The 19,111-nt window shown below is 46.8% G+C and overlaps 1 protein-coding gene across 2 annotated transcripts; it reads right to left on the bottom strand.

The window, feature by feature from the left end:
- Positions 1 to 6,929: 6,929 nt before the first annotated feature.
- On the bottom strand, positions 6,930 to 18,299 carry UCP3 (uncoupling protein 3). 2 transcript variants are annotated; one of them, XM_058687805.1, is made up of 8 exons: positions 17,960 to 18,299; positions 15,714 to 15,763; positions 13,596 to 13,816; positions 12,684 to 12,894; positions 12,200 to 12,400; positions 10,905 to 11,006; positions 10,171 to 10,351; positions 6,930 to 8,184 (listed from the first exon to the last, which is right to left on the bottom strand). In XM_058687805.1, exons 3-8 carry the CDS (start codon positions 13,719 to 13,721, stop codon positions 8,070 to 8,072), a joined length of 936 nt encoding a protein of 311 aa, XP_058543788.1. In that variant the 5' UTR covers positions 13,722 to 13,816; positions 15,714 to 15,763; positions 17,960 to 18,299; the 3' UTR covers positions 6,930 to 8,069. The 2 variants fall into 2 exon arrangements, with proteins under 2 accessions (XP_058543788.1, XP_058543787.1); XM_058687804.1 differs by lacking the exon at positions 15,714 to 15,763 and having other exon boundaries at positions 17,960 to 18,297.
- Between the last annotated feature and the right edge of the window lie 812 nt (positions 18,300 to 19,111).

Raw genomic sequence — 19,111 nt, 5'->3', positions numbered from 1 at the left:
TTTCCCCTCTTCTTCCTTTCTCTGCCACACTTTGCAAACAATTGGCTCTCCTCAGACTTCTCAGCCTCTGGCACAACTCTTACGTATTTGATGAATGAATAAAGAAATGATCTCACATTCATCTCATTCACTTTATGCCAGCCACACACACAGCCTTCTTTCCATTCTCTGAACACGCCAGGCTTATCCCCGTAGGGCCTGTGGACTGCTTGTTTCCTTATCCTGGAACACTTCCTCGGATCTTTGCCTGGCCAGCTCGTCTCATCATCCACACACACACACACACACAGATATACAGACACACAGAGGTGTACCCGCACACACGCTTCTCAGAGATCACCAGTGGACTGTTTTTAAAAATTAGTGCACTTTTAAAGTAAACTTTTTATTGAAGCATAACATATAAAACAGTGCACAAACCATAAGTGTATAGCATGATAAACTTTCAAAAAGTGAATACCCCTATATAATGAGCACACATCTCAAGAAACAATATTATTTGTCAATGATACCTTAGTAAAACTGAAAATAATAAAATTAAAATTAAAAAAAGAAACATTATTAACACCTCACTACCTCTGTTCACCCAAAGAATAACCACTATCTTGATTTGTTTGTCTTTTTATTTATTTATTTATTTATTTATTTATTTATTTATTTATTTATTTATTTATTTAAGTAGGCTTCACACCCAGCTTTGAGCTCAACATGGGGCTTGAATCCATGACCCTGAGATCAAGACCAAGATCAGGAGTCAGATGCTTAACTGACTGAGCCACCCAGGCACCCCACTACTATCTTGATTTCTACATATTTCAAATATTTTTTTGTCTGTTTTTAAGCATCACGTAAATGGAATTATACATTATGTACTATTATGTGTCTTTTACTCAACATTGTGTTTGTGAGATTTATCCAAGGTACATGAAGCTGTAGTTAATTCTCATGGCTTTATAGTATTCCATCATATGAATATATCCAACTTATCCATTCTATTGTTGACGGGCATTTATGTTGTTTCTGGTTTTTGTCTATTACAGTAGTACTGCTGTGAACTAGGGCATAACCTTTTCCACTACAGCCTTATTGAGTGCAACTTAAATACCATATAATTCACCTATTGCTAAATGTACAGTTTTATTGATTCTTAGTAAATTTATATAGCTGTACAACAATTACTACAATTCATCATCCCAAAAAGTTCTGTTGTGTCTGTTTGTAGTCATTTCCTTCTCTCACCTTCAGCCCTACATAACCGCTAATCTTTCTGTCTCTACAGTTTTGCATTTTGTAAATTTGTTTTAAGGGTTTTATTTTTAAATAATCTCTACACCCAATGTGGGGCTTGAATTTACAACCCTGAGATTAAGCGTCGCATGCTCTACTGACTGAGCCAGTCAGGTGCCCCAATTTTCTAAAATTTTCATATAAATGGGGCACCTGGATGGCTCAGTCAGTTATGTGTCTGACTCTTGGTTTTGGCTCAGGTCATGATCACATGGTTTGTGAGATCGAGCCCCACATGGGGCTCTGGGCTGACAGCACAAACCCTGCTTGGGATTCTCTTTCTCCCTCTCTCTGCCCCTCCCCCACTCATGCTCGCTCGGTCTCTCTCTCTCCCTCCCTCCCTCCCTCTCCCTCTCTCCCTCTCTCTCCCTCTCTCCCTCAAAATATATAAATAAGCTTTAAAGTTTTCATATAAATGAGATGTAATCTTTGGTGTCTAGTTTCTTTACTTAACATAATGTTTTTTGAGTCTCATCATGTTGATAGGTGTATCAGTAGTTTGTTCCCCTTTTACTGCTGAGTATTATTCTATTATAGTGATAATGAATGTTGTGTCTGTCCTCTCTATTATTGTTAGGGATTTGGGATATTTACAGTTTTTGGCTATTATGAATAATATGTTACAGACATTCATGTAGAAGTCTTTTTGTGGACATATGCTTTCATTTCTCTTAGATAAATACCTAAGAGTAGGATGACAGCTAGATCTTATGGTAGGTTTATATTTAACATTTTAAGAAACTCAAAAATTTCTAAAATGGCTGTATCATAGTACAGTGTCACCAACAACACGTGGGGAATCCAGTTTGTTTTCTACAAAGTTCACCACTTTTAGCTGACAAAGCTATAGATTTTTGCTCTCTGCCAAATCATTTCTCATATTTCATAGATAAAGAATCTGAGGCTCAGAAAGACTATGAATTTGACCTATGTCTCATAGCTACAAAGTATCACAGCTGGGATTCTAGATTTGGTTTTTGTTATAAGGTCAATAGTCATTCCATTTACATGACTTCACATGTATACTCATATACTCAAGGGATTTCCACCCCTGTAAAAATAGATTATTCAGTGTTTTGGATTGCCAACAGCAAAGCTATATTTCAGGAAGGAGTTTTCTTGACCTTTTAAAAAATTATTCATTTTAGAATGAGCTTGGACACTTACCTAATACCATATGTAAAAATTAACTCAAAATGAATCAAAGACATAAATGTAAGGGCTAGTACTATACAACTATTAGAAAAAAAAAACACAAGGAAAAAGCTTCACAACATTAGATTTTTCAATGATTTCTTGGATAAGGCACCAAAGGCACAGGTGATAAAAGAGAACATAGACAAATTGAAGCTCATGAAAATTAAAAACTTTTGTGCATTGAAGGACACAATCAACAGAGTAAAGGGCAACCTACACAATAGGAGAAAATATTTGCAAATCACATTATCTGGTAAGGGATTGATATCCAGAATAGATAGAGAACTCCTAAAACTCCATAACAAAAATAAGAGCCCGGTTAGAATTGGGCAAAGGGCTTGAACAGACATTTCTCCAAACAAGATACACAGATGACCAATAAGCACATGAAAAAATGTTCAACATCACTAATCATTAAGGAAATGCAAATCAAAACCGCAGTGTGATACTACCTCCCATCCATTAGGATGGTTATGATTAAAAAAAAAAAAAGGAAAATAAATGTTAGTAAGAATGTGGGAAAAATTGGAACTCTTGTACACCGTTGGTGGGAATGTAGAATACAGCTACTGTGGAAGACAGTATGATGGTTCCTCAAATCTTAAAAATAGAATGGCCATATGATCCAGCCGTTCTACTTCTGGGGATATACACAAAACAATGGAAATCAGGGTCTTGAAAAGATATTATACATGCATGTTGCATTATTCACAGTAGCCAAAAGGTAGAAGCGACCTGAGTGTCCATGAACAGGTGAATGGATAAACAAAACATGGTATATACATATAATGGAATATTATTCAGTGTTGAAAAGGAAGGAAATTCTGACACATGTTATAACAAGGATGAACCTTGAGGACATTATGCTGAATGAAGTAAGTCAGTCACAAAAATATAAATACTGTATGATAGTGTGAGGTACCTGGAATAGTCAGATTCATAGAAATAGAAAGTAGGATGATGGGGGTGCCTGGGTGGCTCAGTCAGTTGAGGATCTGACTCTTGATTTTGGCTTGGTCATGATCTTGCACACATGTCGGGCTCTTTGCTGAGCGTGGAGCCTGCTTGGAATTCTTTCTCTCTATCTCTCTCTGCCCCTCCCCCCTCAAAACAAATAAATAAACATTAAAAAAAAAAGAGTAGGATGATGGTTACAGGGAGCTGGGGGGAGAGGGAAATGGAGAGTTACTATTTCGTAGGAAGACAGTTTCAGTTTTGCAAGATGAAAAATGAGTTTTGTGGGTGGATGGTTGCACAGCGGTATGAATACGCTTAATACCACTGAGCTGTATATTTAAAAATGCTTAAGATGGTAAATTTTATATTATGTGTATTTTTAAAAATTAACGAAAAATTCATTTATAAACCCATTTTGCAATGTCTTAGGCACTCTGCAAAGGATGAGAGATGCAATTGTAAACATGACCCCATGCATGCCTGCAAAGAATTTACAGGCTCATGGGACTGCCAGGCAGGTAAACAGTGTAACCAGGGCTGTGGACCTCTATCAGAGGGGCACCTAAGTTTGCCATGTATGTCAGACCCAGCGTATGTCTAAGAGATAACAGAAGTGGGCAAAGCAATAAATGGTACAAGATCTGTACCTTTGGGTCATTATCAGAAAGCTCTCTCCTAGGCAGAGCTGGAAATGGTGAGGCTGCCAGTACCCAAGCGATTTGGTTCAGGGGCCAGGAAATAATTTGCTAGGAATATTATTGAGGATATTTCTATGTTGTTTAAAACATGTATCATTCTTCTCTTTTCTTACTACTGTGTCCAGGTTGAATCTTTCCAAGGAATATTGACTTTATTACCATTCTGTTCATTGAACTCTCACCGTTAGTACCCTTGCCTGGGTTTCAACAATAGCCTCATCTTACCAGAGGCCACTCCATTAATTTATTCTCTACAGTGCAGCTACTCATTCCCTCCTTAAAACACTTGAGTGGCTCCACATTACCCAGTTACTCCAGACTCCTTAATGTGGCGTCTTGGTCAGCTCGGGCTGCCATAACAAAGTACCATAGATTGGTGGCTTAAATAACGGATTTATTTCTCATTGTTCTGGAGGCTGGCAAGTCCAAGATCAGGGTGCTAGCCAATCTGGTTCCCTAGCGAGGGCCCTCTTCCTGACTTGCAGACAGCCTTCTCGCCGGTGTCTGCACGTGGTGGAGAGATAGAGAGCTCTGGTCTCACTTCCTCTTCTTATAAGTACACGAATCCCATCATGGGGTTCCCACCCTCATGACCTCGTCTAATACCTGTCAATTCTGGGGAGGACACAAACATTCAGTCCATAATATGTAGCTTCTACAACATTTCAAGGTCCCTGTTTTCTTTTTCATCCCCATCTCTCTCATTGCTTCCGTTTAGGTCTGCAACTCGGTCATACTGATAACTGGCAAAACTTGGATGCCCCTTGTTCTTGCTTTGTTTCTGGGCTTTAGCAGAAGCACCCTCTTTTGTTTAGATAACTCCTATTTGTCCTGTAGGTGTCTTCCTTCAAGAAGCCTCCTGGACCCCAAACCAGGTCAGGTGTCCCTAATCTGTGTCCCTGCTCTTCGGTGCCTTATGTATATCTCTAGTGTGGCTTTTATCACTCCGTATGGCTTATTTATCTTCCTTGCCCCACCATCCTCCACCTCAGTGAGCTCCTTGGAGGCTGGATTGGCCTTGTTTATCTCAGCACTTAGTACAATATGTGGCTTATACTGTATGTACACGGAAGGTTGTCCTTTATATTAGCATTCAGCAGTTTTGAAAGTGTCCTGACACAATTGAACTCATCCATAGAGATATGATGGTATTTCCTTACTTAACATTCGTTCCTTCTGAATAAAATGTTCCTTTAAAAAATATTACCTTTACTTACAAGACTTCTATGAAGTCAGTTATCCATTATGTCACAAATGTGACTGTGTTGGGGCCCATACTATCTCATTTTTGCCTGAAGAGTTTGAGAAAAAGCAGTTTTCCTTTTACTGACTTGATGGAGTAGGTGTCTGTGGGTGTGCAGTGGGGAATGACTGCACAGAGCTAAGAAGCTGGCTTCCCTGTGTGGGTCTCAGATTGTGATCTGACCTTCTTATGAGATCTCATTCATGACTTCCTGGTGGCAGAGACTGGGGTCAGGACTAGGAAGGGCATGCATAGTGTGGTTTAGAGGAAGCTGTCTCACTCAGTCCTTACGACCACCAAATTTTAGAGCTTTAGGTCATTTGTTTCAACCTCTGCTTTTAAGAAGTGGGGAAAGAGATCTAATATTTTACCTGGGAAACTGTAGAAGATCTCCCACTAATCTTGTGTTCCTTTCTCCAAGAGTCTGGACTCAGAGGTCACTAAGGTGCTGATCCCAATCAAAATATCTTAGTAGAATTGATCCCCTCTCTCTTTTGGCAGCATCATCTGAATATCTGGATAGTTTGCTCTGGGTAGAGGATGTGTTAATGTTGCTATATAGAAATTCATGGAAGACATAGTTCTGGCCTCTAGGAACTTACAAACTGAGACCTGGGATTTAAGAATGATGTGCACCTGCCAGTCAAGTCAAAAGAAAGAGAAAAATTTATTTATTTATTTATTTATTAAAAAAAATTTTTTTTTTCAACGTTTTTTTTTTTTAATTTATTTTTGGGACAGAGAGAGACAGAGCATGAACGGGGGAGGGGCAGAGAGAGAGGGAGACACAGAATCGGAAACAGGCTCCAGGCTCCGAGCCATCAGCCCAGAGCCTGACGCGGGCTCGAACTCACGGACCGCGAGATCGTGACCTGGCTGAAGTCGGACGCTTAACCGACTGCGCCACCCAGGCGCCCCAAGAAAGAGAAAAATTTAAATATAGGTTTTATTTGAAAGTCAAACCAGACATTAAATAAAAATCATCTTTATTTTTTTTTGCTTTTGTTTGGACTTTCCAGTTTGTATATGTTGATAATCTCAAATTATAATTTAAATTTAGGGAAGTGCTGAGGGCGAGTGGACATTTGCTTTTTCCCAGGATGCAGGGGGGTCAGAGTGGAGAGGGAGGGATGATGTTGCTGAGCACTTCTGCAAGGTGGGGGCTTGTTATTTCCACTTCTCTGCTAGGACACTGGGGTACAAGGATTTCCGGTGGTTAGGTTGCTTGTGAGGTGGGGGAGGGGACAGAACCCAGTTCTGTCATCAGACCCACATAGGCTGCTAAGAAGCAGAAAAAGACCAACATTCTGGGTCTGCATTATCAACCTGAAAGAGGTCCAGTGAAGTTCAGAAGGAGGTCATCTGGTTCAAGCCCACATTTTACATACAGATGGAGAAGCCAAAGCCCTAAAAAGCCTAGCAACCAGTCTGGGGAAGGCAGAAGGCAGTTGGGGCATGTGGGGCCAAAGGCCCAGCCCTGACAAACAGGGAACCTGGTGAGAAAGAGGCATTCTGTCCAAGAAAGAGGAGGCAAAAGGAAATAGCTGTTCTCATTCCCACACCCTTTATTGAATTATAATAATTTTCCAAAGAACTCTTGAGTCCTGCTACTTCAGGCTGTCAAGCCTGACATCTACCTCTTTCCCCCCAAGCCTGGCACCCTTTGAGGTGCCTCACAGTCCAGCTGGGAAGCAAGGGCTGCATGGGAGTGGGGCTTCGGTGACTGCGTGTCATCCTCTGTCACCCCTGGGCCCCCAGCCCCTCGTTCCTTTGGTCTAGCCTCTAGACAACCTTTCAGCCTTTCAACAACTTCCCTGGAAGTTCCTTACTGTCCTGAGAAAATAGCTCCCAAGGCCTCATCCTTATATTTACACTTGTAAATATAAGAGCTCTTGCTTTTATAAAGTGCTTTTATGTCCACCTTGTCACTTGATCCTCATAACATCCCTGGTGAGATAGGAAGGAAGGGTTTATGACTGCCATTTTACAGGAAAGAAGATGCAGTCTGCCCTTTTCATTTTCCAGTGTCCTCAGGGAACAGTTACAAACCTCAGCCTCCTGCTGGCCCAGCAGTGCTCCTTTGGCACAGGTTCCAGGTTGTCTCTCTCTCTCTCTCTCTCTCTCTGTCTGTCTCTCTCTCTCTCTCTTTTGCCTCATATTTTCTAGAATCTCAATGGCTTCTGAAGGGCAGACACATTACACATGTGGCTGATGATCCACGGTTAACCAAAGGCTGCAGTCACAGCTACGTTGCTTTGGCAGTGTCCCTCCAAATTCCTTAGCTGATTTCCAAGTACCACGTGTCACTCCCGTCCCATGCTTGCAGTCCTTCTTGTCTACCGTTCGTCATCTAATCAGATTTATTTTTTAAAGGACATAGTTTGCAAACTTCTGTTTTATCCACATGGATGTTTTGGCTTATTTTTTCTTGCCTAAATATTAGGCATCCAACTTAATGGGTCCCCCAAATTAATATAATTTATTTGCCATCTTGTCAGTGCAAAACAGCTGTGTTCTTAAGACAAAGCACCGAAGACCAGAATCCTTCCTCCGCTTCTATTTCTTGACTTAGCAGCAAGTAAACAGTTCTGTAAACATGTGTGGGTTTGTGTGTGTATGGACCCACTGCTCTAGTAAAGTCTTAACTGGTTTTGTTCCAGTTTAAGTACCAAGCGGCCCTGCCTTATTCAGAATGGAGATTCCCGTAGCATCTGGACGTTCATCAAGGCCCGTTTCAGCTGCTCGTAGGTCACGAACATCGCCACATTCCAGGCTCCCAAACGCAAAAAAGATGGTGTAAACCTGATGAGAGAAAACCAAAATGTCAGGTGGAGTGGACTAAGAGTCCCAAAGAGATCTCCAGTGCTCCCCCCATTCACAGTGTTAGTGCCAAAGGACCTAGGCTTCTGTTGTGAGCATTTTCTGAGATCTGTTTAGGCTTTTTCTTCTCTGCTGAAGGAATTTAGGCAGAAGCTGCAGTCAGGAAAGGAAAGGAAAGAAAACACATTTTGAGCCAGGTTCTGTGTTAGGCAGTTAATTCCTATAATTCTATAAGGTAGCTGTGATGGTCGCCAGGTTTCTTTTTCAAAAGAAACTGAGGCCCAGGGCAGTTAAGGAGCTCAACTAAAATCACCTGACTCCACCCTGCTGCTGGGTGTTTCTGGGATCATTTACAGACTGAGGGGCCATCCCTGAGGGGGTCCCGCCAGGGCACCTAGAAGCTGGCTCACCACCGGGCGAAGACTGGGTGACACCAAATTTAGCCAATCTCCAGAGAGCCTGCCTGTCCTGTGTTAGTACAGCTGGGAGACAGTCCCCACCTTAGCTGCGCAGACTCAGGGAGGAGCCTGTGACCTGGCCCTGCTCCCTCTTCAGCCTCTCTCTCTGCAGATCCTCTCCAGGTCTTCTCTCTCCTGCCAGCCTTGCTTCCGTGCCTTTGCTCGTGATGCTCCCTCTGTCTGGGAATGTCCCCTACTCTCTTCCTTGCCTGGCTGGTTGCTCTAGGCTCTGGAGGACTTAGCTTGGGCACCACAACCTCATCCCAAGGCCTCTCCAGAACCCTCAGCCTAGGCTCCACAGGGAGTATAGCACCGAGACAATGAATATGAACTCCAGAATCAGACCTGGGTTCAAACCCTAGCTCTTTCAGGTTCTAGCTTCATGACCTAGGACAAGTTACTGAATCTTCCTAAGCCTCAGTGTCCTCATCTGTAAAATAAGCAAAATAACAATACTGACCTCATAGGGTTGTTGTGAAGGATTCAGTGAGTTACTATACAGCACACGGTGCAGGGCCCAGTATCAGTAAATGCTCAATAAATGTCACCCGTGTGTCTGCTGCTCTCTGAGGGAAGCACAGGGCCCAGCACATAGGAGATGCTCAGTAAATGTTTTCCAAGTGAAAGAATGAACTGAGACAGGTGGCTACCACTGATCGATTGTAATGATAGAAGCACTTACAGGGAAAGAACAATCTGCCAACTGAAATAGTTTTATTATGTCACTCCCAGGGTTGAGAACCTGATTGCATGTTTGGTCCAATCTATGGTTGGGCACCAGAAAACTGGCTGCTGAAGGCATCAGTGGTAGGAGGTGGAAGTGGGGAGGTAGCATCTGATGATTTGGGTTAGAGCCACGGCTCTGACATTTTAAGTTTGTGATCATTACGAGCTAGCATGGGCGATAATTGAAACTTACAAATCCTATAACACAAAGTAGGAGGTGGTAAATACCATAAAAAATGATATCAAGGAAGCATTGCTGAAGCTCACAGGGAGGAGGAAAAATTTGACCTGAGAGCGCTGGGGAGAAGGTGGCATTTGAACTAGTTCTGAAGCATGGCTAAGATTTAAGGCATTCCATTAAGAGGGAATGGTAAAAGCAAAGACACAGAAGCAAGACAATGTGAAGTGTGTTGGGCATTTTGGCCGCCATCAGTGGTGCTCCACAGTCATGACTGTGGGTTGGAGAAAAGTCAAGATTGCCAACCACCTCTCCCTCCTTCTCTCCTGCCCAATAAGCACTCTGACCTATGCCTAGACTTCTTTTTCTCAGGCAGCCTTCCCTGACTCTCCAAATCAGATTTGGTCCTTTTTTTTTTTTTAAACTCCCATAGTTCTTTATATTTTTCCTTGGAGGCATTTACATCTGTGCTGTTCACCACCATGTCCCCAGGTGGACCCATGGCGGGCATATTATACATGGAAGGAGGGAAAGAAGGAAGGAGGGAAGGAAACAAGCCCGGGTTCTCTGGGAGGGGGTGCTGGAAGCAGGAAGGGGGAGGCTCACCCCTTATAGAAAGCTGTGGGGCCCTCATGGGCCACCATCTTCAGCATACAGTCCAAGGGGCTGCGGTATTGGCCTGGGGGCGAGTTCATGTACCGGGTCTTCACCACGTCCACTGGGGAGGCCACCACTGTGGCACAGAAGCCGGCTCCAAAGGCAGAGATGAAGTGGCAGGGCAAGTTGTCTGTAGCAGGAGAGGGCAGGGCAAATATCGAGCTGTGAGATGGCAGCACACTTGCTCTCTGTTCCATGTGCATCATCGTTTGTCCTTCACCAAACTGTGAACTCCTCGCGTGTAAGGATAGTGCTGTCTAAACCTCTCACAGTACTCGCAAAATAGAACAGGGCTGTCCCAGAGCTGGAAGGCTATGCAGCCCAATGACCTCATTAGAGGAAAATGAAGTCAGAGAAGGAGACTCTTACTTAAAGAGGCATGGTGGGAAGTGCTGGCTGGAAGCCAGGTCTTTGGCCTCCCTGCTCAGGGCTCTTTCCCACTTGTCACAATGATGGACCGGGCATTTTTTAAAAGATCTAATTGGCTCTATTAAATGATTCATGAATCGGGCAGCACCCCATCTAGCGAGTAGAGAGGCGCTCCTACACTGGGCATTTTTATCGGGCGCTGCTCTTCTCTCTGCTCCTTCTAACACCCAGGTGTCTCTGAGTAGTGCCCACTCTGTAATTCTAGGTTCCCTCCCTGCTGTGGGAGTGCAGCTGCCTGGAGCCCAAGGCCTCACCAGTGAGCAGGTGATAGTCTAGCAGCTTCTCCTTGATGATGTCATAGGTCACCATCTCAGCACAGTTGACGATGGCGTTCCTTGTGATGTTGGGCAAAGTTCCTGTTAAGGAGGAGGTGAGGGCCGATGAGTGGAAAATAGGAGATGTGGGCTCCCGGGTTGCAAGGTCACAGGCCCCAGTTTGGGGAACAGAATGTTCCATTCCAGGGAGGAATGGAATGTTCCATTCCAGGGAGGCTCCACAGAGGAGCCTGCCTCAGTTGAGCAGATTCTACACTTTCCTCTCTGGAGTTAACAACTCTTAGATTATCTATATCCACCTCAGAGACAGAAAACAGAGAGGCCCTCTTATGGCTTGAGCCATATTTTGGAGAATAATCTGTAATACCTATCAAAATTAAAATGGGCTTCCCTGAGACCTGGCTAAAGCCAGACAAGGAAGTCTTTCTTTGGAAGAGAGAGGCAAGGCTCGTGGAGCAGTGATGGAAGGTGGCCCTGGGGGGCCCCAGGAGAGCATCAAGGCCACGCCACTGATATCATAGACGAGGGCTGGGTTCTGAGAAAGCACATAGCAAATAAGGCTGTGACCAGGTGTCCTGTCCTTAACCTTCACTGGGTCACTGTTCCTTCTGCAAAGATTAGTATGACCCCCAATCCACATGTGAGAGAGACTCCGGCATTTGTCAAAGTCACCACGTGGACACACGGGGAATCCTGAAGTCTTGTTCCTGAAGAAGCCCCCTCCACACCGCACCTCCCTGTGCCTGACAACTCATAGCTGCCTCCTCCAGCAGCCTCTATTTCTTCTCCATGTCCTGTAGTCACCCCTGATAGGGCTTTGCTGGGGAAGTCCTTCCCTTCCGTCTCCACACATCTAGAGCCCACTGAGCCTTGAGGCCCAGTGTAAGCATCACCTTCCGTCACCACCCCTGGAGACTACATGGCCTCTCCTGCCTCTGGCCCCACACCTCTGTATGAACCTAGCACATCCTCCCCTGTGGAATGCTGTTCCTCGACATGGCTTATCTCTGTCTGTGAGAGCCACGAGGCTGTGGAAAGTGTCTTCTATTAATTTCTGTCTCCCTCACAGCAGCCTGTGCACGCTGAAAGGTTGACAAGTTGAACTGAATTTGGGGTACTGTGGCAGGGCAGTGTGACAGTTTTGGTTGGGTTGTTCTTTCAGAATCACTGGAATACACCATGCTTGGAGATCTCTCCTTGCCTAGTACTCTGCCCTAGCCCTAGGGTAGGGAATGCTCTGCCCAAGGCCCTCTGAGTCTGGAGTCCAGACCTACCTTTCCATAGGCCCCTGACCCCTTCCTCCCTGGCGATGGTCCTGTAGGCATCCATTGTCCCGCTGTACTTCCTGCTGCTCCCAGCCCCAAGGTGTATGCTGGCCTGAAATCGGACCTTCACCACGTCCGTGGGCTGGGCACATGATACCGCCATGGCTCCTGTGGTGCAGCCTGCCAAAATCCGGGTAGTGATGCTGGAGTCTGGAGAGAAGGAGAGAGAGTGGGCCAGTGTTCTGCCACCCAGCCCTTCTCTGGACTTGATGCTCTTCTCTGGGGAGCTGCCCCTGCCTGATGCCTGCCTCTTCTTCTAGGCCAGGCTTCTAGAGCTTTCCTGACAGTGGCTCAGCCTCCTCATGAGTGTCTGTTACCAGCCTCCCACGCCCCAGCTCTGCCTCTGAGTCTGCACTGCCCTCATCTCTGACCCACTAGCCTTGAGTATGCTTCTGCCCACCGCTTTGGTGTCTACAAGATACCAGACACTCACGGTCTGATCCTTTGGGGGTGTAGAACTGCTTGACAGAGTCGTAGAGGCCGATGCGGATGGAGGCAAAGCTCATCTGGCGCTGCAGGCCAGCGACCAGCCCGTTGTAGGGGCTGCGGGGGCCCTCGGTGCGCACCATGGTCAGGATGGTGCCCAGCACGCCACGGTACTGGGTTCTCCGGGCTGCCTGCGTCGCCTGGTTCTCCCCTTGGATCTGAGGAACATCCCGGCAGAGACATGAGCGGAGAGGGGGCAGATGGGGCTGGTTTTCTTTTTTTCTTTTTTAAATGTTTTTATTTATTTTTGAGACAGAGACAGACAGAGCATGAGCAGGGAAGGGGCAGAGAGAGAGGGAGACACAGAATCTGAAGCAGGGTCCAGGCTCTGAGCTGTCAGCACAGAGCCCGACGCGGGGCTCGAACTCACAGACCGTGAGATCATGACCTGAGCTGAAGTCGGATGCTCAACCGACTGAGCCACCCAGGCACCCTGATGGGGCTGGTTTTCAAGAACAAGCATGATTATACAGCCATCACATCCCCAGTAAAAATAACTGAGGCTCGTGCGGCAGCTTATAGCTCATAAGCTGTTATACACGGTGTGGTGCTCAACCCTCAGAGCACATGGAGGGCAGATTGTTTTTCCCACAAGTGGTTGACGGTTTGTCCAAGGTCACATGGTTACTTTTACTTCACACTTTATGGTTTACAGACTACTGTGAGGCCATGAAGGGTCCAAGGGATTAATTAAGATTTTTTTTGTCTTGGATGATGGTGATGGGGAAATGGTGAGGCAGGGTTGAAACAGTGGAGTAGTGAGTGGCCTGCTCAGGGTTCTGCGTAAGGAAGAGCATGCTGGCAGACATGAGGGGTCTGAACATCATCTGAACAATGACCCTTGCCAAAAAGCACCTACCTGCAGGCGAACCTTGGCTGTGTCCAGTGGAAAGGTGAGGAGATCAGCAAAACAGGCCGCTGTGCCTGCCCCCAGGAACTTCACAGCTGTTGTGGGAGGTACGTCTGAAGGCTTTAGTCCAACCATGGTCCCAGAAGGTTCTGTCTGGTCCCTCCAGGGCCCAGTAGAGGTCCAAGGAGACAGGCCCCTTTGTAGCCCTGAGCTTTAGTGCAGGGAGGAGGCTGCAGGAGACAGGCCAGAGGAGGCAGATGGAACTTGGGCCATCTGCACCTGTCCCCAGGCTCCTTTCAGCACTGGCAGAGGTTTTAGTGAGAGAAACACCTGGGCATTGCTATGCTTAGCTGTGTGGATTTGGCTTTTAAGAATCCCTTCACTCTTGCAATCCTCGCCTTCCTCCTCCTCCCTCCACTGACCGGGTGGATCTTCATCCTTTAGAGGAGGAAACTGAGGCTCGGGCAGGGACCAGACCTCATTCTGACTGCACGCCACACCCTGTTCTCCTTCCCTCACATCAGGCTGCCCCCTGGGAAGGACCTGCCCCCTGAAGTGTATGGAGAACCTGCCAAGTCTCCCCACTTCAGGTCTTTCTATCCCAAATCAACAAAATAAATGTGCCTCCTGGCTCACCTAAACTGCTAGTTATCTTGGATGAAGGCTTTTTATGCAAGGCTGCCTGAATATGCTTTTATTATACTTAAACAAAATCCTTCCCAGCCTTCGATTCCTTCTCTGTCACTGCAGATGGTTAATCTATGACTAGAGGCGTTTCCTCCCAACACTGTGGGATTCCCAGGCTGATGTTCTCCGTGGAGGAGGGAGGGAAACGGGTCCTGGGCTCCTCTGCTGCTCTGCCTCTCCAGGGCTCCTAGGGAGATGGGGCTACATCCTGCTGCTAATGTTGGGGGGCAGTGGCCGCTGATCTGCCTGGCTCAGCACGTGCCCTTCCCCCCACCCCTGCCCCACACCCCCGAGGCCTACCCTTCTCAGCTGAAGCAGACGAGCGCCTCAGACAGAGGAGGATCAGTCTTGGGCCAAGGGAATGTGCTCATCTCCTGGTGTGTACTTGTCCTGGGCTGCCCATACTGCTGCTGGCTGACCAGGGGCACATTTATATCTGAAGGTCCTGGTTTAGCTGTGGTTACCTTGGGAGGCTGTCATGGGCAGCCCTGCATTCTTACAACCTGGGCTGCTGTGCATCAAGCTTTTGGTGCTGATGACATTTCTTAGCAGGTCACCCCACTGGCGCCCAACTCGCACATACACCTGGTGTGCTGGGATCCTGAACCCTTCTGCGTCCTCATCTCTGGAGCCAGGGCCAGTCCCATAGAGTCATGAGGTGGGCACAGTGTGCGTTGCTTTCCTATGGGGCAATAGGAAAACTCTGATCCTGCGGTGAGGAAACCTGAGCTCCTGCCCTGTCTTCATGGCTTACTAAGGGTGGTGGGACCTTGGATATGTCATTTAACCTCTGGGTAAATGAGAATAATATATTACCTGTTCATCAGTGATAAATTGGTTGCCAAAAGAGAGGGGTGACCATTCAGGTCTTCTTTCAGGACTGCTATCGGCAACTCTGGTTCTCCCTGTGCTGTGCCCTCCCCCTACATGGCACCTAAACTCTTGTGCTTGCTGCCACCTTTCCCTGGAAAAGCCTGTTCTTTTTTTTTTTTTTTTTAATTTTTTTTAACGTTTATTTATTTTTGAGACAGAGAGAGATCGAGCATGAATGGGGGAGGGGCGGAGAGAGAGGGAGACACAGAATCGGAAGCAGGCTCCAGGCTCCGAGCCATCAGCCCAGAGCCCGACGCGGGGCTTGAACTCACGGACCGTGAGATCGTGACCTGAGTTGAAGTCAGACACTTAACCGACTGAGCCACCCAGGCACCCCTGGAAAAGCCTGTTCTTAAGAAGAAACAGATGTTCAATTTCATGCTAAGGTATAAGTGACTATCTTAATGATCAGGTATTTCTTGACTACTACAGTAGGCACTAGGGAAGGAAAGATATGGAATGGATCCTGTTTGGCCCTTGCCCTCAAGGAGCTTGCAGATAGGTGTTGAATCATCCAGGGAGTTAAGGAGGTGGGATAGAGGAAGAAGGGCTGAGGTTGGAACTCACCAGCCAGCAGATCCCAGCCTGGTAGTCTGCGTCATAGTGTGGATGGACAACTGTTAAATCATGCCCGGAGGAAGAGGATGCGTTATTTTTATTTTCCAAGCATGAGGTTACATTTACAATTTTATTTTTATTTTTTAAACTTGATGTATGACTTACATAGGATGACTGTATGCATTTTAGTGGTCACTGAGCCGTAAAGGGAATCATGCATCGATTCTAAATGTTAGGCCCAAACGGCAGATGCAGGAGGAGGTTTTCTGGATGGGGACCTAAGCTAGTGTCCAAGCATACAGAAGTCAGATAGTGTTAATTCCCTGTTTTAAAACTATCCAGTTCCCCTCCTTATTCAGAACAAAGTCCCATGTCCCTTGTGATGTACCTGGGCCAACAGGGAGCACTTCATGGGTATTGCCTAATGGGCTGGGTCTTCCTGGGGAGGCCTGTTTTCCCCAGGCCTGGGGTTGGTTTGGGGGGGGGGGAGGTGGGGAGGCTGAAGTGTCCAGAAACTCTTTTGCCCCCGCTGCCTCTAGTCCCACACCTTCTTGTTGATTAACTCATTAACTGCAATGGTTTCCCCTCTAGATAGGGATCCCCAAAGGCAGGGACAGGGTATGGTATACTTATCCTGCTTCTCTGTGTAGCCTGGTACAGGGATGGCCCAGGGCTAGAGGGTCCCAGGGAGGACCAGCTGACCAAGGAACCCTACTTGCTGAAGTGGAGAAATGGGAAATCAGAGAAGCCCACAGTGTTCTTCGGTGGAGGGTCTTGAATGCCAGGGCTGTACTGAATCTAGCAGAGAATGGGGAGTGGTTGGTGGCTCTCAAGTAGAGGAATGACACCATCAGACCTGTGTTAATAGCATGCTGGTGCAAATGTTAAGGCTGGACCAGAACGAGAGATCGGAGACACAGAGCAGTGAGGAGGTTGTTGGAATGATGCAGCAAGAGATGTTGGAGGCTCAATTCAGGCAAGAGCAGTGGCCAGGGGTGAAGCTGGAGCCTACTCTAGAGGCAGTCCAGAGCCACTCATGAGAGGCAGAATGGACAGGCATGGACACAAGTCAAAAGCCATACCTTGATGGGAGGGCTCTAGAACTTTCATTGGTCAAGTTGTGGTGGAGAGGGAAGCCACCATGGTAGACTCAGGTAGGGGCTGCTCTGAGGTCACTGTTCTCTAGCCTCCTTCCCCCTTTACTCCAGCCTCCTAAATTGATACGTGAGGAAACCTAGCAGCCAACAGAACTTTGCCACTGATAAAGGTGAAGTTGAGAGCAGAATCTTCTCTCGGTGTCTTTGTGGGGGCACTTGAGGGATGGGATGTTCCAGCTGCACAGCCTACCATAGCAGCGCGCCGTTAATGTCTGCTCAGGGCTTCTTGCATGAGGCACAGTGCTCAGGGCTTTATAGGTATTGACTAACTCAGTCCCTTTATAAGGCTATAAGGTAGTTGTCACAATTATTCCCACTTCATAAACAAGGGACCTCAGCCGCTGAAGGCTTCAGCTAGTCATAAGACTGAAGGGATGGGGCTGGGATTGGAGCCCAGGTCTGTCTGACACCTGTGCCCGTTCCACTGTCCAGAGCCCTAGGCTTCAGGGAGAGCTCAGGATCCCTGGAGCTGCTTGTTTACAGGGTGGATTCTCAGAGGCCTTTCACACCAGAGATCCTGGTTCAGATCTGGCCTGGGCCCTGGGGATCTGTTTTCCACGGCACCTCTGAAGCAGGGGTCAGAGGACCCCATTCTGAGATGCCCTGCCTGATCTCACCCTCCTGGCAAAGCCTCCATATCATCCCCGCTGAAGAAGCCACCCGAGTAGAGGTCTCTGGGCTCTGTAACTTCCCACTATGCGACTTGGGTCAGGCCTCAGGCCAGAGGTGCCCCCATCATCTCTACTCAGGACAGGGGTCCCAGGATGCTCATGGGGCGAGGACTTAATGCTCTGGAGGAAGTCTGGGGATTCTGGGCCAGACTAAGGAGAAAGCCACTTCTTATCTATGGGGATTTGCAAAATCACAGAGGAGGTAGCCAGCAGAAAAAGGGGGGAGTGAGTGACACAGGGGTTGGGGTTGAGCCTCAGCCCTGCTATGGTGCCCTCATTGCAGTTACCCCCTCTTGACAAGGTGGGGGAGTAAGGAAATCTACCGGGTCTGTAGTGATCCCAGGCTAGCGATCCCCCATAGCTCCCAGCTGCTCTCTGTAAGCTGCTGTGAAAAGCAGAACGGTGGTGGTGGAGGAAGGGGTCTTACCTGTGAGTCCAGCCAGGGGAGGGGAAGCACAGGGCCTCCTTAAGACTCCTTAGCGCTCCATCCCAGGAGGCGGCAGCAGGGACCTCGTTGCCCCCTTGCCATTCACTGTTGTCTCTGCTGCCTCTGTCTTGGCACCTATCTTTATACACTCCAGCTGACCTGAAACCTTACCCTAGAGAAACTAGTTGACAGCCTGATCACTTGACAAGACTTGGCTGGCCAGTGAGTGGAGGGCGGTGAGGGGAAAGGTCAGAGTTCCAGATCTGGTTTAGTTCCTCTGACTCGAGGTTCTTTAAAACAGCTCCTTCCAGCTGCTGAGAGAGCTACCTCAGGTAATAAAGGGTATATATGGGGATAGGGGTTGGACCTGTCACCCCTGAGAATTCAAAGGTCACGGCCACTCACGATAGGCTGGGCAGGGTTCTCCTGGACCTCCCAACATTAACAATGATAGTAATGGTCATTTCTTGGTGGCTACTATGTGCTAGATACTTTGCATATGTTATTTCTATTTTTTACAATCCTATGAGGTAGGTACTAATAGGATTCTAAGTTTTTTTTTTTTTTTTAATAACAGCTTTACTGAGATATAGTTCACATCCCATTCAATACATCTATTTAAAGGGTACAATTCAATGGTTTTTAGTGTTCAGTTATGCAACCATCATCACAATTTTAGAATATTTTCACCAATCTCCCCTTATTCCCCCCCCCCCCCCCCCCGCAAATCCCTGGGTACATCAGCAGTCACTTCCCTTTTCCCTTTCCACCTAGCCCCAGGCAATTGCTAATCTACTTTCTGTCTATAGATTTCTGAATCTTCCATATAAATAAAACCATACAATATGTGGCCTTTTGTGACTGGCTTTTTCAGTTAGCATAGTACTTTCAAGGTGCATCTGTTGTTAGAGCACGTATCAGTACTTCATTCCTTTTGATTGCTGAGGATCCTAACATTTGGAATGCTTATTTTACAGAGAACAGAACTGGGTCTCAGGGAGACACAAGGACTTACCCAGGTCATACCGCTAGTATGTGGCAGGGTCCAATTAAATTATAATAACATCATATTCTGGGCCTATCTGCCGTGACCATTACCGTCTCTGACGTGACACTTGAAGGCTTCAGCATGGACACTGCTGAAGGGAGCCA

Source organism: Neofelis nebulosa, chromosome 10, assembly GCF_028018385.1.
Source record: "Neofelis nebulosa isolate mNeoNeb1 chromosome 10, mNeoNeb1.pri, whole genome shotgun sequence".
Lineage (NCBI taxonomy): Eukaryota > Metazoa > Chordata > Mammalia > Carnivora > Felidae > Neofelis > Neofelis nebulosa.
This window is presented reverse-complemented; position numbering and strand designations above follow the sequence as displayed.